The 22,616-nt window shown below is 41.0% G+C and overlaps 2 protein-coding genes across 5 annotated transcripts in view; one reads left to right on the plus strand and one right to left on the minus strand.

Annotated features, from left to right (window-relative positions):
* The window catches only part of NT5C3A (5'-nucleotidase, cytosolic IIIA), a 35,813-nt gene extending 29,146 nt beyond the window's left edge, over nt 1–6,667 (plus strand). For all 4 annotated transcript variants that reach the window (XM_077811054.1, XM_077811056.1, XM_077811053.1 and 1 more), the window contains 6 exons: nt 376–422; nt 935–1,020; nt 1,486–1,575; nt 4,220–4,382; nt 4,833–5,033; nt 6,006–6,667. In XM_077811054.1, coding sequence (XP_077667180.1) covers nt 376–422; nt 935–1,020; nt 1,486–1,575; nt 4,220–4,382; nt 4,833–5,033; nt 6,006–6,107 — 689 coding nt within the window. In that variant the 3' untranslated portion in view covers nt 6,108–6,667. The remainder of the gene's footprint in view (nt 1–375; nt 423–934; nt 1,021–1,485; nt 1,576–4,219; nt 4,383–4,832; nt 5,034–6,005) is intronic.
* Nucleotides 6,668–13,106: 6,439 nt separating this feature from the next.
* Nucleotides 13,107–22,616, minus strand: part of FKBP9 (FKBP prolyl isomerase 9) — a 30,563-nt gene continuing 21,053 nt past the window's right edge. The window contains exons 9-10 of the mRNA XM_077809238.1: nt 17,883–18,046; nt 13,107–13,289 (exon numbers count right to left, since the gene is read on the minus strand). Coding sequence (XP_077665364.1) covers nt 13,107–13,289; nt 17,883–18,046 — 347 coding nt within the window. The remainder of the gene's footprint in view (nt 13,290–17,882; nt 18,047–22,616) is intronic.

Raw genomic sequence — 22,616 nt, forward strand, 5'->3', positions numbered from 1 at the left:
TACCCTTCTCTTAAAGCAGAGGAAACGAGGTAATATGTCTTAATGAAATCGAGCTGCTAAAGTTGTCAGGCTACAATAATATGTTGAGAAACTTTTCAATTTAAAAATTTAGAATAAGGGACATCAGTATTTTATTTTGGGTTTGTTTTTTTTTCTTCTTTCCAATTAAATGTTCTTTTTCAGTCCAAACTCTTGAAAGACAAGTATGCATTCTAGTGGGCTCTGGTATGAACAGTTGTGAGCAAACTTGTGGTACAGTAGTATATACTCAAACATTGCTCTTCAGCATTATACAAGGCATAAAAAATAAAAAGTTGAGAGAAATTCAGTCCTTTTGATGGAACTTCTTGTGACTTTTTTTAATAATCTTTTCAGATGTCATTGATAACTGTAAGCTCATCACAGAAGAATGTCGGAAAAAGGTAACCAGAAAATCAGTTAGCCATTGATCACTGGTACAGACTGATTCATTTCACATTATATTTTAGTTCTAGTGTGATCTAATTTATGCTGCACTGTAAGAAACCAGAAGTGAAACTCTGGCCCCGCTGAATTCAGTGGGAGTTTGTTCATTGACTTCAGTGAAGTCAGGAGTTTACCAACCAAGCCCTCAAATTGTTAACCTCGCATAATGTAAGTAAATGTATATTCCTATCAAAACTAGAAATAATCTAGTTTCACAAAATGTGCGGTTTACTTATGTTTCATCTTTATGTATACAAACTAACTTCTTGCACTCATCTGTACATCGGCATACAAAATACAATATAAAGCATTTCAGATTCCATACCAACAATTAGTAAAGTAAATCAGTAAAAATCACAGATAAACGGAGTTGATTATTTAGATCAAAGCATGGAGGTTGGACATGGAATAATCACCTAAGTGCTTTTTTATAATTGAAAGATCTTAAAAGTTCTGGTTTTCTTTTCAGTTATTGCAGCTGAAAGAAACCTATTATGCTATTGAAATTGACCCTGATCTTACCATTGAAGAAAAATATCCTTACATGGTTGAATGGTATGAGTTTATTTTTTACAGTTTTCACAATGAAGTAAGATTTAACTTTTTTGTTTAAAGTCTTTCTAAAATATACGGGCTAAAGTTGACCTATTGCTAATTCAGTTAATTTAATTCACCTTTCTTTGGGGAAAGTTGCACAAAAGAGATTTTGGTGTTGCTGACGCTGCTCAGCTGGGGCATCCTGAACAATGTATAATGTATTCCTGCTCAAAAATCAATGATATATTTGTGAACAAATTCACTAAATATAATTCCCCATGTTTTGGCTGGATACATATTTAATCATAACTTGGTCATAGGGTATTTTTAGAGTGTCTCACATTAGTAGATCATTTTAAAAATCTTACCAAGAATTAAATGTAGTATGCTACTACAGACAAATGAAATTCAGACTTAAATGCGAGCCTTACAATCCTTAAGTCAATGGAAGTTTGACTCTTTTTTTTTATTTATTATTCCTAGGTACAATAAATCACATACTTTACTTGTTGAACAAGGTTTACAAAAGGATAAATTTGCAGAAATCGTGCGGGAATCTGATGTTATGCTGAAGTAAGATTCTTTGCATGTCAGATCTATTTAAAGTGTTTCCGTGGACTCTACACTATTGCTATTATGCTTACTGCTCATATCAGGAAACCATTTTTGTTGAAAACTGTAGATACGTAATATTTTCAGAAGAAATTGGATGTGAATATTACATGACTCGTGTCTATTTTGCATCTGAAAAATACATTAACATGATATCAAAGATGTATTAGAATGAACACTTGAGATATTTGCAACTACAGATAGTCTACTGTGTCAGACAACTTTTGACATGGTGTCTTACATGGTTGTTATTCCTATAAACTTTCTGCCTCACAAATATACATACAGGAGAGGTTTTCAACAGTACCACAGGGATTTAGGCACTTGACTTTAAGCCTTTGAAAATACTAACAAAGTAGCAACAAGACAATTTAGGAATGTCTATATATTTTTGAAATAGTGGAATATTATTCTGTCCCTAAGAAGAGAGACAAGTTTAATAACCGGCATTCTTGCCCCAGTGTCCTTACTCTTACTGAGGCGCCAGTGTTTTCTCCTATATTCTGTGCTTTTCTATCAGCATTTCCAAAGAGATCTTCCAGAGAACTGGCTGTAAGTTTGGAATGTGTGGTGGTGTTTTTTTAAAAATCAGCCTTGGGATGCAAGAATTTAATTTGTCTGGATTTATTTATTCTTGCCTATGGTACTGGACAGTTTGCTTCAGTTTTTTACTGTTGCATCAGATAAGAAAAACCTTTTTTAACCACAAAGAAGCATTATACTAAGACTCTGCTTTTAAAGGGAAATGCACGTGCAGCATCTGTGCACATATATAAATGAGTTTCAGCTGCATGAATCTGCATCATTACAAAACACTTTCAGAATGCAGGCATTACCTATAACATACTATACTTGGCTGTACAAGCAGGAGCATATAGAATAGAAGCAGGAAAGTGATATACGGCATTAGTTGAACCATTAGTGGAATATTGTGTCCAGTTCTGGTGTCACTTTTTAAAAGATGTTGACAAATTGACAAAGGTTCAGAAAATAGCTACAAGAATGATTCAAAGTCTGGAAAACTTGTATTAACAGGGAGAGCCTAAAGAGGCTCAACCTATTTAGTTTAACAAAGAGAAGGTGTTAAGAGGTGACTTAATCGTGTATACCTAGAGAGAAGATTTCTGATAGTTAGAGAACCCTTTAATATAGCAGACAAAAGCATAACAGGATCCAATGGTGGGAAGAGTCTGCACTGTATTCCATGTGAGGGCAATTAACAGGGCTGTCAATTAATCGCAGTTCACGCATGCAATTAATTTAAAATAAATTAATGCATTTATTTGTAATGAGCGTTGATCCCATCCCAGGGCGCCATGTTCAGGGGGATGCCTCTCCTCCCGCTGCCCTGCTCCACTGCTGCTCCTCCCCCACCTCCCCATGGAGCTGCCCGTGGTCAAACTGCACCAGACCAGGAGCCTGCCTCCTGTCTGCTGTGCAGAGTGGGGTAGGAGAAAGGGGGCTGATGTTGGCGTGTCCCCCTACCCCCACTCATGTACCTGGTCACCACTGAGCGGGGAACAAAGGGAGCCTGTCTGCTGCTGGCTCATGAGCAGGGCTAGCCTTATGAGTGGGCGGGCTGGACTACCACCCAGGACACGGCACTCAGGGGGGAGGGCACCTCCTCCCCCCGCTGCTCTGCTGTCTGCAGCTGCTGCTGCTCCTACACTCCCCCACCCCTGCCTTGGAGCCACCCCTAGCCAAGCTGCTTGGGACCAGGAGCCTCCTGTGCACATGGGGTGGAGGGTGATACTGGGGTGTCCCCATTTCCTAGCCCATGTACCTGGTCTCTGCTGAGTTGGGGTTGGGGGACAGGGAGCTTGTCTGCTGCTGTTGCCTCTGGGTTAGGAGTAGGAGCTGCCAGCAGCTGCTGCTGTCTGAGCAAACATTCAGGCTGGTGAGTGCAGTGCTTAAAGAGACAGTGTGTTGAACACACTCAATCCAACACACAAACACAGTGTCTCACTCCCTGAACACACACACACACTTCCCCTCCAACATCCAAAAATATTTAATTAAATGGTATTCTGTTATTGTTTAACAGAACAATTAAAACTGCAAGTAATTGGGACTTTTTTTAATCTTGATTTAATTTTTTTAATAATTAGACAGCCCTAATAATTAATAATTGGAAGAATTTACCTAAAGATGTGGTAGATTCTCCAGCACCTGAAGCCTTTAAAACAAGATTGAATGTCTGTCTAAAAGATATATTCTCGCTAAATCAGAAGTTATGGCTCAGTGCAAGAATTATGTGGTGAAAGTCTATGATGTGTCGCTTCCCACAGCTCCCATTGGCCAGGAATGGCAAACCACGGCCACTGGGAGCTGCGAGCAGCCGTACCTGCAGACGCTAAGGTAAACAAAATGTCTTGTGGCCTGCCAGGGGCTTGCCCTGAACAAGCCACGAACCACGTTTGGGAACCCCTGGACTACATGATCATAATGGTCCCTTCTGGCCTTAAAAAACTATGAAAACATAAATACAGTGAAATGCCTAAGGAAATTTCCCCATGAAGTTGGGAAAGTCTTTTGAAAATTTACTTTTCATGTTTTGGGCAATTTTTTTCTGTGTTTTAGCTTGTATTTACATCCTGTTCTGCAGGGAAGGATATGAGAACTTCTTTGATAAGCTCAGTGAACATAATATTCCTGTGTTCATATTTTCTGCTGGGATTGGAGACATCCTAGAGGAAGTCATCCATCAGGCTGGCGTCTACCATTCTAATGTCAAAGTAGTTTCCAATTTCATGGATTTTGATGAGAATGTAAGTATGAAATACTACATTTCTGGAGTTGAAACAGGTAGGTAGAGGGATAAAGTGTGTATTACCCATATAATACAGCATAACACTCTAATTGAGCATGTTAATGCAGCAGATGCAGTTAATTGCCCTGCCATTTGGAAAAGGAGCACTGTATAGTCAGTCCTTGTCCTCGGTACAAAGCAAATAGAAGATAACCACCCACGTGGTTGATAGCTTACTTGTGGAGTGTTCTTGGGGCAGCATAACGGTGTGCTACCTTTTTTGCTCATGGCAGATCACCGATTTACAGTCTAACCCCTTAGCAATGCTTCTGCTCTCTGATAGTAATGAGTCTTGCATAAAACCTAAGAGGATTAAAAGAATAAATATTTGCCCAAAATAAAACATGTCACTCTGAAATTTAATCTGTTCTCATAACATTAGAAATAACTTTTAGCATTTGTTTAATAGGGTGTGTTAAAGGGATTTAAAGGAGAATTGATTCATGTTTATAACAAACATGATGGTGCCTTGAAGAACACAGAGTACTTCAAACAGTTAAAAGACAACAGCAACATCATATTGCTTGGAGATTCACAGGGAGACTTAACTATGGCAGATGGAGTTGCAAATGTTGAACACATTCTTAAGATTGGCTATCTAAATGATAAAGTAAGTAGTTTACATATTGGTAAGTTTGGGGTAGGATATTTCCTTCTAATCACACATACTGTGGAGCAGCAAAATAAAGATATTCTATAAAGCATTATGTACCTACTAAAGGGGTAACTTTAATATCTTCTACAGTTCAAATGTATTCCAAAGATGACACTCAAAGGGTTTCCTCACCTCACACCAATGACTTGTTAAAGCAGAAGCTTAACTTTCCCCCATCCTTTAGTATTCTCTTTACTGGAACTTCTCCTGAAGCAGCTGTCTTGCTGGGATATGAAATTCAGGGGCTGGGGAAAGGCTATAAAGTAATCAATCACCTTCATAGGCAGTGATTCTTTCTCTCCTTAAATTTTGTCCCTTTTTCCTTCAGTCCCACATCTGTGTCTGAGCAAACTTGCTATATTAAAAGCAAGAAACTTTCTCCTACTTTGGATGAGACCCAAGACTTCGACTGCAAAACTAAAAGGCACTTCCAAAGTGAAAATGCATTCCAAATTGAAATATATACCATATTCAAGGGGTGTAAAATACTGCCTGTATTTTCTTCTCATCCACTAATGACACAATAGAAGTCCATTCCCAAATCCTACAGCCTCTTCCTGTCATGGAGCTGCGACAGGTTTCAACCTGGTTTGTTACTCATTGACAACATCATTATGCATGAAGTCTTGAGTACAGCCTGCCATAAATGTATATTGGGGGAAAAAAAAGCCATATGTACTTGAGCGCCTATTATACATACTCTTAAATAAGTGGTTTGAATTTTAAACTTGCTTTTAGTCTCACTTCCACAAACTGTGGAACTCAAACCCTCAGTAGCTAGCAGTGGATATGCTTATTTCACCTTGATAATGAGGGGGGGGTGGGCGGGAGGAGACTTGATACTAGTTTTATAATGGTGGTGGACTTTTCTACATTAAAACCTGTTAACTGGGTGTTCTTCCCCCCTTCATTCATGCTGCTAACAAGGTAGAAGAACTTCTGGAAAAATACATGGACTCTTATGATATTGTTTTGGTGAAAGATGAATCTTTAGATGTGGCCAATTCCATCCTACAGAAAATCCTGTAAATTGCATCCTCAAGTCACTCTACTTTTCCTAATTGGACAACTGGACAGAAGAGCACACTTGTGCTATCTTAGAGATGTGTTTATTATCCATATTTTCTGAACTCTTGTAATTCTTAATTTAAAAATTTTGATCATTTTTGGTATCTAAAAGTAATATACAGCATCCACTGTCAACTGGAAGCTTTACTGTTCTTATGCCACCCCTCACTGTCTCTCACCTCTGCTCTGTTTTAACAGATGTAATTAACTTTACGGCTTAGAGGACATTGCAATTTGTTCTTTTAATCATGCATATGAGAGGGGTGTTTTAGAAATTGGAGATATTTTGTAACATTTAAGATGTAAACATTCTGTGATTAGCTAATGTGCAGGGGTCTGTGTTGTATTTTGTACAGTCCTGAGTTGTCTCTCACACAGACAGCTATATTCAAGAATCATAGTTGCACTTGAGGGCAGTGGTGTTATTTTAATGTGTCACAGTAAGTTTTCATAATATATTGGGTTTTTCCTGTGGTGAAAATGCTACAACATAAAGATGTCATGGTTCAGACAAAATGTTACTGTATGTGGACTCTAGTATCACTTTACACACTATTTTAAATCAAATCACTGATTTCAAAAACTTGCTAAAGTTTACTTTTAACTAAATAGCACTGCCTTATCAGTAACAGTTGAAAGTTAAGTGTTAGTCACCTGTAAAGTTTATAGTTGACTGGCTTTGGGTGTTTTGCACAACAGCTTTAGAGAATAGCTACCCAAAAAAATCTCCCATGGCAGGCTGTAAAATACAGTTAAGGGAAGCAGTTTGCTCTTTTGGTTACCTTTTAACATTTATTTACGTTCAGCTGTGCAGTGGGAGAATTACACAGGTAGCTTGCTTTTCTGGTGTAATCAGTACTACGCTTGAGTCAAAGGAAACTTCTCAGTTCTGTAAGGATAATTTTACAAACTAGCACATCAGCTCCCTGTCAGGACTTCATTCTTTATGCTGCTTTATATGTAGTAAATCACATCCCATATTATAACAATGATTCTAAATACCTCTAAAGTGACAAGTAGTGTACATACATAACTTGTTTTATCCTATTAATTATCTTTTGTGAACTTAAGTTTTGGTTTAATTAACGGTGCCATTACAGTTCATTATGTAAATCCTCCTTTCACAGGATTAACCATGGTGTTCACTCCTTGTCAAACTGACTGCAACATGAGCCCAGTACGTTATAGATGATTGCTACATCTATTCAACTCCTGTTAACAATAAGTGAGTTGGCCGTCTGTGTTTTTCCCCACCCACAAAGTAAAGGTAGTTCTTGAAGTGACTGGCCATATGGATTACACTTTTCACGTGCATGTCCCCTATGCACATAGGATTGGATTGTTTTGGCCAGCAGTGTCAGTGAGGCCACTCCGAGGTGTCCTTGTATCTGTCTCCTCTCAGGCGCAAAGCAGGCCCAACCATCCCTCTGTTCTCTTACCACTGCAGCAGCTCTATGCACTGTTAGGATTAGTAATGTTAATTAGTTCAGGAGTGAGTTGTAGTCTTTAAATTCTCTTGTGTCAAATGACAATCAGATATTTTGCTTGGAGGCTAGACAAGTATAAGGGATCCAGCACTATGATAGAAGCAAAACCCCCAGGGTTGTTAACCTGCTCCTTGTGTAACACTTCAGTGCCTGCTTACAGCTGGGCACTCATTCAATATGCTCTCTCTAATCAAACAAAAAGCTAGAGAGGCTTGCCTAAAACTTTCTCTTGGAGTGCTCTGTACAAGCCTTCAGATAGCAAAAGGAAGGATGTAGCTAGACCTCAGTTATTACATCCCTCCCTTTATAGTTCGCCCCAGTGACTCAAAACTCTGCCCCAAGCACCCATGCTCTGTTAACCAAGAGACCCTACTTGTTCACTTCCATTCTGGCACTGGTGACTCCTGAGAGGTGTAGGAAGGAACACAGCTTCAGAATCAGGTTGAGATGTTGGTTACCCTCTGCCATGCCTATGAAATCCAAATACAAGAGTCACCCTGGCCCTGACTCAACAGGCAAAAGGTAGCCAATGGCCAGACTTAGGTCCTTTTGGTGCATTAGTACTACCTGTTAAACATATGCATCTGGTACCCACTAAACTTGTGGACCACCCTTTCTTTTGCACTGACCTCCTTCATACCTTGCTCATTGACACCATCCCTATTGGCACAGCGCATATGCAGTATGGAGTGATTTCTATGGTCCCAATAGCGCAGCCACCCTTGCTAGGTAAGCAATCAGTTACAGAGACCTTAGTACTGACTCATTTCCCTCTAGAGTGGACATTAGAGCACGCCTGAAAGAGTAGCCCCACCATTGGAGGAAGTGTACTCCTTTTCATCCTCCTTGTTGATGTGCAGTAGGGACTCATCTTTCCTCCACGGGGATCGCACAGAGAAACATGAACTGCTCTCTCAAAAGGACAGGGCAAGGATTTCCAAGAACAGGCTGCTTGTTGTCCTCCATTATGTCCCACCAGTCTATATCCCAGCCACGTGCTTATCAACCTTTAACCCTGCCGATTAAGATATGCAATACCATATCTGCGAGCCAGTAGCTTCTGCCCCCTACCAGGGCTAACTCCCCTCCCAAGTGGCAATATAGATCTTTGCAGGCAGGTCAACTAAAACAGCCTCAGATACTAGAGACAAAGATCAGACAAGGGAGAACAATTCATCTCACCTGCAATTTCCTCATCTGCCCCTGATGAGGCAGTGAACCCCTCACCGTCTTCTCCAGTTGACTTATTTAAGTGGTTCCAAGATGTTAAAATGCATGGCAGAAGCTTGACCTACATTTGGGGGAGGTACAAGAGACCACAAATTGTTGGATGTTCTGCACCCTTCCAAGGGCAGTAGGCTCACCAAGGCAATACAACAATTACTGTAAGATAAGCAACCATTCTTTCCTTGAGTACATGCTAAATGGGGGGTTCAAAAATATTTCCATAAGAAGGGCTGCATGTTAATAAACTGAAACTTTCCTTCTACGATCACTTACTCTTGGGGGAATTCTGCCCACAATATTTTCAAATTCTGCAAAATACTGCATATTTTGTCAAAATAACACAATATAATCACGCCAGCTTCAATAATTTTGGTAATTTATTTCAAAATATCTGTCAGCAAGTATGTCTGTAACAATATGGACAACAAAAAAAGATTCAGAAAATGGTTTTTGACAAATAGTTTCCTTACTAGGCATATTAATACAGAACTTTCAGTAATAATTCATTTAAACTACAATACAGACACATGCTTCCCCCTCGGAAGCATTGAAAAGGCTTGAGGGAATCAGGGATAACAGAGGAGCTCAGGGAGAGGGAAGTAATTGCTGGGAAGAAGCCTGGGCGCTAACCTGAAGAGTTGTCGGATATGGGTGGAAGTAAAATGGAACGGGTTTTTTTTTGGAGGGGTGGGGGAAGATTGTTGGGGAGTCTCTCCCATGGAGACTCTGGCTGACCCCTAGCCTCTTTCAGGCAACTCTGCCTCTGTCCCTATGTGTCCCTGCACCCCCACTCAGTCATCCCTGTCTCCGTTTGGCCCTGCACCCTCACTCCCATTTGGCCCCCATCCCAGTGTAACCCCCCGGCCCCAACAGCCCTATGCTGTCCAACTCCCTCTATACCACCTGGCCCCATGCACAGGGCACTGTGAGGAACACAGCCTCTTCTCCCTCTCCTCTCTCTGCAGCTAGCTGCTCCTGACCAGGAGTGGCTGCCCTCTGTTCTGCCACCACAGCAGTCCCTGGTGGGCAAAAGGTGTAACTGCATCACCTCTCCCACAGAAAGTATTTTCTGCTGAGAAAAAATATTCTGCAGGGGACATGAATTCTGCATGTATGCAATGGCATAGACTTCCCCCCAGGAATAATTTCTTAACATTGCTGTGGCACCCACAAATCTTGCCTACATGGAAGATTAAGACTCATACTTATGTATTTTTTGCTTTTTTGGAAGGAAAAAAAAATTACTAGCTGCTTCCATCTTCCTTTTCCAATTTATTCTGATGGCTAGAAACAAGAACCAGCATTGTATGACCAGCTAACTGTCCACATACTACTCATCTCCAGAGCCCCATCAGGTGCTGAAACACTTAATTTTTTTAAAATTGTGCCTATAATTTAAACAGCAATTTTTTAAAAATTAGTTCTTATAACTTAAGATAGCTGCATGATTTATTCATTCAAGTTTCAGGGGAAGAGTTTAGTCATACTCCAAATTCCTAAACTAAATTTTCATGCACAACCAATATTTCCCCTTTTCTCCCCCTCCCCAATTGGCAGTACATTTAAAATGCAGGTGCTGATTCAGCCTGAATTAGAAAGTAGCATGAAGACCTAATTGCAGACAACAAATAAGAGTGGTTATACTGAAAGTAAATTTACTTAAGTTTTACCTCTACTCACCCTTTCAGTTCTCTTTTGTAAAAATCCAGGCTCAGATACCTGAGACCATCTATCACAAGTTTCCTCCCAAACAAGTGTGGCAGGCTACTCAAATGTTTGCATGCTACTGAAGATACACAGTAGGGTTAAATAAGTCAGAAAGGAAGAGTGAGTTAAACTCAGTGGGACATTGCCATGGGTCTGGCTATGAATGCCACACAAGATTGTTGCCTATTAGGTGAGGAGCTTAAGACTTCCATTTACTATGGTTAAAATGACAACTTGTCTTTTTGATGGAACTGTTACAAAAATTTGGATATCTGTACACACTTATCTGGTACTGCTCCCTACTTGGCATCTAGATCTGTAGGGCAGTTTTACCATTCTGATTTAACTGGAATTTTCAAGACCAACTGCAGGGGAAATGTGTGGAATGATTCTTAAAGGTTACTCACCAACAACTTCTTAAGCTGTGCTCACTGTACATTCTGACTACCCACCTGCCTTCCCTTCTTCCTGAGGGTTAGCACTGTGCAACTGGTTGCGTTATTTGGGTGTGCAAAATTGTCTCCACATTTTCAGTGCCACAAAAAGAGGAGCCCAATGTGCCCTGATTCCTTGAAGGTTGCTGTATAGCTCCTGTGTACCAAAGGCACCTTTTGTGAAATATGCAAAAGCAGTATATTTGAACTACAGTTACTAGTGAGCTATCTTTGTATTTTGAAACAAAATAGAGGAGGAAACTCTGTGCAACATCAGGAACTAAAGCCTCCATAAGAACACTGCTTTGGTGAGATGTTAATGGTTCTGAAGGGCCATTTGTATGATAATGCATGAGATTCCAACTGCAATCCATTAATACCTAGGATCTTCTACCAGGCATTAAAGGGCTAAAATTGGTCCATATCTAAGTAGTCAGTCAGGATTTCCTTGTAGTTTTTAACTAGGGTCCTAGCACCACAAAGCAAAACCTCAGACATAAAGGTAGTCTGGCTTTCACTGGGCATGGGGACATTAATAAGGGTGGTGTTTATATATAAATGTAAAGTTAGAGGAACTGTGTTTATTTTTCAGTACAAGCAAACGTCAAAGCACATTCTGAACAGGCACTGTTAATGGTGAGATCAATTTAAGAAACTCCAGACTTTCCAAAGAACCTTTATTAATATGAAGTACAAAACAGAAATATGTTATAGCTAATCAGTTAGAATTATTTTACTTAACTACTGTCAGCCCAAAGGGGTGTTCTCTCATCAGGGTTTTAGTTCCAATAATGAAACTGTATATAGATTCAGGATAGCAATCTTGCATATGGTGTGTGTATAAGGTTCTTGTTCTGATCAAGATATATTAAACCCTCCACCCCGGGGGAGGGGGGAGAGTACAATCTGTGTTGATCAATATTTTATATAACAAAAAAAACAATTATCCAGCATGTATCAAACCCAACAAAAGTTCATGGCATTTTCTGTAATTAAAAAATAGCAGTTTTTCAAATGAGTGTGCCAGAAAGTGTAAAACCAGCACCATTCATGTACAGATCAAGGAAAGCAGGTGTCTCACTTCAAAGCATATAATGGAAACATACACCTCCCTTTGTACTCTTCTATGACTAGGGAGGTATTTCTCTACTGTGTGTGTTGAGGAAAGTTCATGTCATTTTCCAGAAAATATAATATTTAATCTAATTGTATTTATTTGGTCTGTTTGATTAAAACAACTTGCTACATTTACAGATCAACTGGGTGACTGTACTGGCTTTAACATACAGTAGACATGATATAAAATTTAGTATTCATACCTTGACAGTGCTTTAACAGTCCTCTGAGAGTGAAGTGTTTTAGTTAAATAAGATGTAGGAATGTAGCAAACTTCTGTCACATATCCAGTAAAACCCATCATTACACATGTGGGCACAACTTAAAATACTCATTTTATTCACAGCTTGCCAGAATTTTCCAATGGCATGTCTAATAATTTATTTGTTTGTAATCTGCAAATGATAGATCCTACTGGAGATTATTAAAAGGGGCTTGTTCAGTTATTGAAAAGAATACATGCTTTCTAAAGGGGTACTACCAGTAACTCTAATCTGTTAATGCAGCAATTTGTTATTTTGCAGGTATGCTAGTGGGACATATTTTTCTGTTTGTTTACATACCTGTAGAATAACTTTAAATACAAAAAGGCTTTTTAAAGAACTAAAAAAAAACCAATTGCATATTTTCTACTTTTCATCCAACCAAGTGAAGTACATCATTCAATAATAAAATTGTGATTCTAAGCATAAAAATTAACCGTATTGTTCACGTAACCATGTTTGTCAGTACACTCAATCTCTTTATAAATCCCACACTGAGGCCCTTAATGTTTTTTTTAAAACGTAACTACCCATTCTAGCTGAAAACCTTCTCTCGTGTAATAACCCACTCCACATATACCGCCATGCATACATGAAGAGTTGTATACAAACACCTTCCCCAAATACGATCCCTTCAAACACACACACGCACATGCACAGTACGTCAAACATCTTCCAGTACACACACAGTGACAGTAGGTCAGCTCACTGGTTTTTTGTTTTGTTTTACAGTTCATCATGTCCCTCTGTGGTCTCTTGGTCTTTCAGTTTGAATTCTTCAGCTGTAATCTTGCCATCTCCATTTCGGTCCTGATTTGTGAACATATTTTTAACAATCTTTGCAGAGTCAAAGCCAGGAGCTAGTTTTCCTTTGCCAGAATCAACCTGAGCTTGAATGTATTCTGAAAACTAGGGAGAAAAAAAAGGTTCACAATGGAATAATTAAAACAACAGACTAAATGGATATTTTAGAAAGACCAACAATTAGTCCCATACTGCTCAGTACTAACTACCAGGGTCCTAACCACTGGAGGGGCGGGAGAACATATATGTTATTACCCTAAGATTTTACAATCTAAATTGGACAGATCAGACATGAAGTAAAATGTTGCTACACTGAAGTCAACAGAAGTTTGGTCATTCACTTCAGTGAAGCCAGGATTTCACCCACAATACAGACTGAAGATGGTTTATCTGAGAAGGACCTTGCATAAGAAGAGTTTTGAGAAGGGAAATGAATGAAAAGAGAGGGGTTTGGTTTTGTGTACAAGTATAGGGAATTCCAAGTGTAAAAACTGACATGGAAGCAAGTGCAAAGGTAACATTTCAATAAATTTTCCTCACACAATTTATTAATCCATTTATCTTTAACTACTTCTCCTATGACTTTAAAAAAACAAAAAACATATACCTAGAGCCATAGAAGGGCTGAGCGGGGGACTTGGGGTCTGTGGAAAAATTTTAAATCAAAATGGGGATCCTCGGGTTGCTAAAGTTTGAAAACCGCTGTGTTAGTTTATAGTTGTTCTAACACAATTGTGAGCCTCAGTATAGGTAAAGACTGTCATATTTACCATATCAACTGATTATGGAGTTAAGGCTAAGATTGTGTCACAGATATTTTTAGTAAACGTCACAGACAAGTCACGAGCAATAATGAAAAATTTATGGAAGCCCGTGACTGTCCCGGACTTTTACTAAAAATATCTGTGACAAAATGGGGAGCCTGGGTAGCTGCATAGAGCTGGGAGCTCTGGGGGTCCCCCCTGCTGGCTGGGAGTGGTGGGGGTCTCCTGTGCTGCCAGCGGCAGCCAGGAGCAGCAGAGGTCCCCCCTGCCAGCCGGCACTGGCTGAAGTCACAGAGGTCTTTGGAAGTCACGGATTCCGTGACCTCCGTAACTAAATCGCAGCTTTAGTTATCATTAACCCTGGGATGAAATCTTGTTTAACATGTAAATTAGCATGTGTTCTAACACAATCTAATATTCCAATGCAGGCATTTGAGCTAAGTAGGTAACCTTTAGATTTTTGTCTAAAGGCTCCAGGAAGTCTGATTCTTTAAAAGGCTTCGGCTTCCCTAAATAGTAACTATTTGCTCTTTTGACATCCATATTCTGTAACCTCACCTCCCCTGGAGGGATTAAGGAAAAAAACAGCCAGTAACAGACTGATCAAGATGCAAGTCCAGTATAATAGCACAATTTTGGTTAAAAATTTGGAGGCCTCAGAACCACCTTTTCTTTGCAGACTCTGGAGAAAGTTGGCTGGCTATCATGGCCTACAACTCTGAGACCCTCCTAACCTTTAAGTACAATTTTGCAGTTGCCAGGGGTAGCTTTGACAACACAAGAGACAAAAGGGAATCTCAGATAACTGGAACAAAAAACAGGGACAAGGCCTCTACCTTGAGCAAATCTTTTAAACCAATTCCATAGGACGCTTTTTCTAGTAGGAGGCTTTCAGGACTCCAACAGGCTCCCTTCAGATAAGTATGAGACATCCTGCCCTAGAATCCCAGTCGCCATATTGTCAGTTTAAGGGATTGAGAACCAGAGCATCCATGCCCATGCTGCCACAACTAAGATCACTCAAAAGCTGAAGAAGTGACTATAAAAAAAAAAAAGTAAAGAAAACTTTCCTGAAACCAGCTAAACCCCCACAAATTTTAACTAAAAACTGTGAACCTTTTTTAAACAAAAACTACTATACTGTTTAAGAACTATTTGCAAGCAATTATGTCAGCTAACGGAGAAAGGAAGAGGATCGTTGGTATTGCAACTGCTGTGAAAGGTGCAAAGAGAGTAAATAAGGGGTGACTAAAAGGGGTGTATGTACTTATACCCTCAGCCTATTTTATGCTGTCTCACGGAAACTGCACACCCTGACTTAGCTGCCAGTTCTGCTGACAACCAGTTCTATGACTAGGCAACAATATAACAGAGAACTTTCAAGTTTTCTGACAACAAGAGAGATGCCACCACACACTCCCCTAAACTAGGCCCCAGTTCAAAGGAAACTTTTCCACTGGATCAGGCCACTAAAGCGTAAAGTTTTTTCTCATGCAACTGTAGGTAGTCTTTGTCATGGGATTTGGGATCCAATCCAGATCAGTAAAGGGTTGTGTCACTATTTGCCCTACAACCCTGGGTGCCTTAAATGCTTTGCTGCGGTAGCTACCAGCCTGAGATGCTGACTGCCAGCCTACAAGCATGCAGGTCACACCCTGAGTGGCCGTGTGCTGTTCAGCAACTCTGACTCCAACAGCCTGTCTACAGCTGTACAGCCCCATCTGGCTTCCACCAGCCTTGGCTACCACCAGCAAGGTGACCCCAACATACCCCCAGCCCTCTTCTGGGCAATTCAGCGAAAGAATATCTTCATTTGTTCTTCTAAAGACACAAAAGCATATCACAGCTTATTAACCTACTGGGTAAACACACTTCTATTTAAACACAGCATTTAACTTATAGTAAAAATAAAACAAATTTATTAACAATAAGACATAGGTTAAGTGATGCCAAGTAAAAGGAATACAGTTAGAAAGGGCTACAAGCAAATAAAAGTGAAAACATGCATCTAAACATCTAAAACTTAATCTAGCAAGGTACAAGCTTTTTCAAGATGGTTTCTCACCTATATTCAGTTTCCAGAGATTTCAAACCCCTGCCCCTCTTTGTATGAAGAGCCCATCTTTCTCAGCTTGCAAGAGCTCTGTTCCCTTGTGTTTCTCTAGTGATGATTGCCAAAGATGGCTTCTGTCTTTGCTTACATCTTCCAAAGTTAAAATGATCTTGTTTTAAGAGGCAGGATGACCTCATGCTATTTTTCCCTTTCTGTGGGCTCCTCATCCCTGTGTGTGTAAGTGGGGCTTCCACTGTTTTGATTCCACCATGCTGAATTTGCATAGAAGACAGGTAAATAGCTGCCATCTGTCGTGTCTGGGAGGGAACCTGTTCCTTCCTGTTTGGCCACAGACTTTAACACCTAATATTATTTATCCATATTTCCTCCTATAGTGTTAATATATATTTATTTCACCATGATATTAATCACTACTGTGCCATTAGCATTCAGAAAAGACCACTCTCCAAACAGTTTTATAATACTGTATATTGTATACCAGCAGTTGATTCAATTGATTATCACTTGAGGTTCAGCCACCCTGTCTTTATAGGCCAATAAACCTTTAAAATGGATTCTTCTGAGGATTACCCCTGAAAGTAGGGTTTATTCAAGCTGCGAGGAAGGAGACATGGAGTCTGGTGGTGAAGGAAACTTCATGTTCTTTCTTCCCGCACTTGTTAGCTTAATAATTATGTTTACCTAATATGTAAAAATGGACCTTCACTGTCTTTTCTTGAAAACCAGGCTGCTCAGAGAATCAAATAAACATTCGTTTGTCTAAGGCAGACCTGGCTACCAGCTTCCCCTGACATGCCTCATTTAATCACACTTTAGTCCTAATTCCAACATATATCCATCTCTTAACACACACATTATGCAAGAATATTAATGCACAATAAGTTATTAGTTTTCAAATGATACCTCCCAAGGCATATATTGTAGAAAGGTTATTACAATTGTGTGTAGGGTGTAAATACAGGGTTACTTAGGATCACAGTCTTACAACAGAGAGCAAAGAGAATGGAACTATCACACTGCTGAAAGCTTTTTAAAAAGAGACAATAACATAAAATCTGCTCAGCTTCAAATAATGAATTAAAAATAGTTTCAGTTTTTACACCTGCATTTGAGCCCTCTAGACTCTCTTTTTTTAAGCAAATTTTCCTTTAATAAACAAAAAATGTCCCTTACGTGTTACCATCTAAAATACTGACACAAACAGAGGCAGGGAAACTGTGCACAAACTGCTGTCCAATGCAGCAATTGTACAGACTGACTAGATCATTTTCCCCCTCTAATCTCAGTTACAATAATCTCAGGTGCTATTTGTAACAATAGCAGCCACAAAACTTCACAGAGAAGTGTGATTTTCAACATTTACAAACATTTTGACCCAACACCCTTTCTCACATCTCCCCGCCAGCCCCTCTATAGATCGAGCTCTGGTACCAATAATCACATCCAAGCTTCTCCCTCCCCATTCAGTTCTGAAACACAACGTACATTACATCTATTCTGTAGACAAGAGCCTTTCAGCCCTACTGTAAGGGTAGGAATGGAGCAGCGATAGGAGAGAGGGAGAGAGAGATAATAGGAAGAAGGGGGAAAAGGGATTTATTCTTTTAACTTGTCTTTCTGCCTTTTGACAGCCCATATTGTTCTTGGTAGGGTTTTTTGAAAATTTAAAATGTAAATTTCATTTAAAATGGCAGCTTCCTGTTAACTTGGTAATAACCATAGCCTGGGCTGGATAAACTCAAAAACTTAAAGACAAAACCTGACATATCCATGAGCTTGATGGTGGTGGAGCTGGGGGGGTGGGGGGGGAGGCGCGGAGAAAAAAAAAATCTATGCAGGTGGTTTTACCCCTAAACTCACCTCCTCCAGAAAAACTTCTCCATTATTATCCTTGTCGATTTCTTCAAAGAGATTTGGAGAGACATCACCATGCCAGACAAACATGTAGCCATCAGGTAAACCAGACACTAGTTCCAGCAGTTCGATGTCAAAAACTAATACTGCACTACCAGGAACTTCTCCTTCTGTCACAACAAATGGCACAGTTAAGTATTAACTTTCAGTTAAGTGGCAAAAGGACAATTTAGGTTTTTTCACAATTAAAAAAACGTATCTATTACTTAAAGTGCAACAACAAACAAGTGCTTCACTAGGGGTCCGATCCAAGCCCAATGAAATCAATGGGAGTCTTTTCATTGACTTCAGTGGGAACTGGATCAGACCTTATATAAACAGCAAACTGGGGTTAGACCATACAAAATTTTATTATATGAGACACATGAAGCACTACATATTTGCCGTAAGTGACATATGTAATGTGAGTTTTAATCTTAAAGGCCCTGACTCGGGAAAGGCACATAAACACCTTTAATTTAAGCACTTGAATGGAACTTAAGCATTTGCTTAGGTGCCCTTCCTGAATAGGGATGCTTTCCTGAATTGGTGGCCTAGCCAACTTTAAATCCAGACACTTAATATAAAAGTTAACTTTTCCTTAATAACTGTGTCCCAAATTTTTATTAATAAAAAAAAAAAAGGTATATGGCAATATATGGCAGCTGCATATAGCCTCTAGCTACAGATACAAGACTGTCTTTGTTGTCTGATATATTTCCTCCACTGGGACTCTTCTTTGAGGAGACTGAATTTGCATGTTATTGGGTATTTTTTAAAAAAGAAAACAAATCAAAAAGGAACTTCTGTTCCAAAATGAATAAAGGAGTCTCACCAGATATGTAAGAAAATACTAACATATTCAGAATCATGCTAGCATTTACTCCAGACCATATATCCAATGTAATCTCAATAGTGTCAAATATCAACGACACATAATTTTGTAGAATTCTTAAATAAAAATAGTGTTTTTAATTAATAATTTTATGGTGGTTGTCTTGGAGTCACGTACAAATCAAAGAGGTGTTCAATTAATCTCTCAAATTTATTCCACATTAAACTCAGTGTGATGCCTGACGCTGAATCTTTATACAACAGAAGTTGTCTATGTTCTTTAGGAATCCAAATCCTACAAAGTCAGAATGGGCTGTGGTGATGCATCTTCTTCCATCAGAGCCTAGAGTTTGATATCATTAGGACACCATTCACCAAGTTCTTTTAATTTAAAAGGCCAATAACAACTCCATGTACTGGGAGCTGATAGTCCTCTGAAGTTTCTATGTTTTATAATCAATTCTTGGAGCCCTATAATGCCAAATTAAAGTCTCAATCCCACGAAGTTCCTCCTGCAGATTAACTCTATCCCATGCAGAGCTACACCGACTCCAATAAGACTGTGCACACGGACAAGCGGAAGTGCAGGCCCAAGTACAAAATTATCAAACAATCCATCATAATGCCTCACTTTTAGCACCTAGAAATGACTGGGATTCACAAATCCTGGGTTCAGCACCTAGGCTCCCTGTATAATGAATGGGAAAAGACAGGCACCAAAGAATGGGATTCACAAGAGGCAGCACGCTGAGTGAGGAATCGCCCGAGCTAACCAATGGGAGATGCAAAGGGAAGGCGTGTGCCCCAAGCCCTGCCCTTCACAGGGAGTTAGGAGTCAAGTCTGGACTGCAGGAAGGCACCTAAATCTAGTTTGGATTCACAGTTGTGAAACCTCTTCTGGAATCAGGCGCCTAAGGGGTTTCTTACAAGAGGAGGAGGAGCTCCCTCATAACTTTTAGCTCTGTAGTTACGGTACTCACCTGGGAGTCCCTCACTCAAGTGACAGTTCAGTGTCTAAGCCCTGGTCTAAGCTACGAGGTTAGGTCGAATTTAGCCGTGCTAGGTCGATTTTATAAGCAATGTGTCTACACAACCAACCCCATTCCGTCGACCTAAAGGGCTCTTAAAATCAACTTCTGTACTCCTCCCCAGCTAGGGCAGTAGCGCTAAAATAGATCTTGCTGGGTCAAATTTGGGGTAGTGCAAATTTGACGGTACTGGCCTCCGGGGGCTATCCCAGAGTGCTCCAATGTGACCGCTCTGGACAGCACTTTCAACTCCAATGCACTAGCAGGTAGACAGGAAAAGCCCCAGGAAATTTTGAATTTCATTTCCTGTTTGGTCAGCGTGGCGAGTTCAGCAGCAGAGGTGAGCATGCAGTCCCCCCAGAATCGCAAACGAGCTCCAGCATGGACTGAATGGGAGACACTGGATCTGACTGGTGTATGGGGAGAAGAATCTGTGCAGGCAGAACTCCGACCAAAAAGAAGAAATACTAATATTTATGCCAAAATCACACAGAGCATGGTGGACAGAGGCGACAACAGGGACATGTGTGAAAGTTAAGGAGCTCAGGCAAGCCTACCAAAAGACAAAGGAGGCAAACGGTCACTCCGGGTCAGAGCCCCGTACATGCCGCTTCTATGATCAGCTGCATGGCATTCTAGGGGGGGAACCCTACCACTACCCCACCACTGTCTGTGGATACCTGCAAGGGGGGAGTCTCACGCAACAAGGAGGAGGATTTTGTGGATGAGGAAGAGGAGGAGGAGAAGGCACAGCAGGCAAGCAGTGAATCCGTTCTCCCCAGCAGCCAGGACCTTTTCATCACCCTGGAGCCAATACTCTCCCCAGGCGGGATCCTGGACCCTGAAGCCAGAGAAGGCACCTCTGGTGAGTGCACATTTGTAACTACAGAACAGGGTTTAAAAGCAATTGTGTTTAATACTTGATTTGCCCTGAAGAATTCGGATGCATTCGCGGCCAGTACAGCTACTGGAAAAGCCTGTGAACATGTCTGGGGACAGAGTGGGAATCGCCCAGGGACATCTCTATGAAGCTCTCCTGGAGGTACTCTGAAAGCCTTTGCAGAAGGTTTCTGGGGAGGGTTGCCTTATTTTGTCCTCCACGGTAGGACACTTTACCATGACAAGCCAGTAGCAAGTAGTCTGGAATCACTGCAGCACAAAGCATGGCAGTGAATGGTCCTGGGTTTTGCTCGCATTCAAGCAACATTCAGTCTATGTCTTTCTGTGTTAGCTCAGGAGACTGATATGATTCATGGTCACCTGGTTGAAATAGGGGAATTTTTGTAAGGGAACAGTAAAAGGACCCCGTTCATGCTGGGCTGTTTGCGCTTGGGTAAAAGGGATCATCCCAGAGAATACCCATGCAGTGGGAGGTGCGTGCCGCACAGCCACCAAAAACCACAGCCCCTCCTTTTAAATGGCAAAGCCAACCGGCATTCCTTGCTATGGGAAAGGATGGCACTGCACTTTGAAACAATTCCCACATGTTATGAAGGCAGAAAAAGGCAACCCCGCGTACCCTTTGGCTTACCCTGGCTGCCTGGAAACTGAATTCTGTTGCCCAGCCGTGTGTGATGTGTCACCATACCCACAGGCACTCGATATAAAAGGCAAAATGCGACCTTGTACCAAAAGCACATGTGCTGTCTGCTGTGAATTGCTTGATTCACTGTGAAAGAGTCTCCCTTTTGTTCTCAGAAATGTATCATCTTAAATTTTACTCTCCCTTTTTATCCCCCCGCAGGTGCAAGTGTTTCTACGCTCCCCCTATCATCTCCGTCCCTGAGGTTATCACAAATTAGAAGGAGGGAAAAAAAAGCACTCGCGATAACATGTTTTCCGAGCTCATGCAATCCTCCAGCACTGATAGGGCACAGCTTAATGCATGGAGGCATTCAGTGGCAGAGGCCAGGGAAGCATTAAGTGACAGCAAGGAGCAGAGGCAGGAAGCGATGCTGAGACTAATGGAGGAGCAAACGGACATGAGGAGGCATCTGGTGGAGCTGCAGGAAAGCCAACAAGAGCACAGACCCCCCGCTACATCCACTGTATAACCGCCTGCCCTCCTCCCCAAGTTCCATATCCTCCTCACCCAGACGCCCAAGAACACGGGGGGGAGAGGCTCTGGGCACCCAGCCACTCCACTCCAGAGGATGGCCCAAGCAACAGAAGGCTGTCATTCAACCAGTTTTGATTTGTAGTGTGGCTACAATAAGCAATGTGCCCTTGTCCTTCCCCCCCTCCCTCACCCCACCCGGACTACCTTGTCAGTTATCTCACTAAGAAAGAATGCATGGTTTCAAAACAGTATAGTACCTTTATTTCCTTTGCCAGCTGTAATCAAAGGGGGGAGGGTGGTTTAATTCCTTACAGGGAATTAAAATCAACAAAGGGGGCGGGTTTGCAGCAAGGAGAAACACACACAACTGTCACACTGTAGTCTGGCCAGTCATGAAACGAGTTTTCAAAGTCTCTCTGATGCGCGGCATGCCTAGCTGTGCTCTTCTAATCATCCTAGCGTCTGGCTGCTCAAAATCAGCAGTCAGGCAATTTGCCTCAACCTTCCACCCCGCCATAAACGTCTCCCCCGTACTCTCACAGATATTATGGAGCACACAGCAAGCAGCAATAACCAGCAATAACAATGGTAATGTTGGTTGTGCTGACGTCTAACCTAGTCAGCAAACAGCACCAGCGAGCTTTTAAATGTCCAAAGGCACATTCTACCACCATTCTGCACTTGTTCAGCCTACAGTTGAACTGCTCCTTACTACTGTCCAGGCTGCCTGTGTACAGCTTCATGAGCCATGGGTAGGCTGGGTCCCCAAAGATAACTATT

This window comes from Eretmochelys imbricata, chromosome 2, assembly GCF_965152235.1.
Source record: "Eretmochelys imbricata isolate rEreImb1 chromosome 2, rEreImb1.hap1, whole genome shotgun sequence".
NCBI lineage: Eukaryota > Metazoa > Chordata > Testudines > Cheloniidae > Eretmochelys > Eretmochelys imbricata.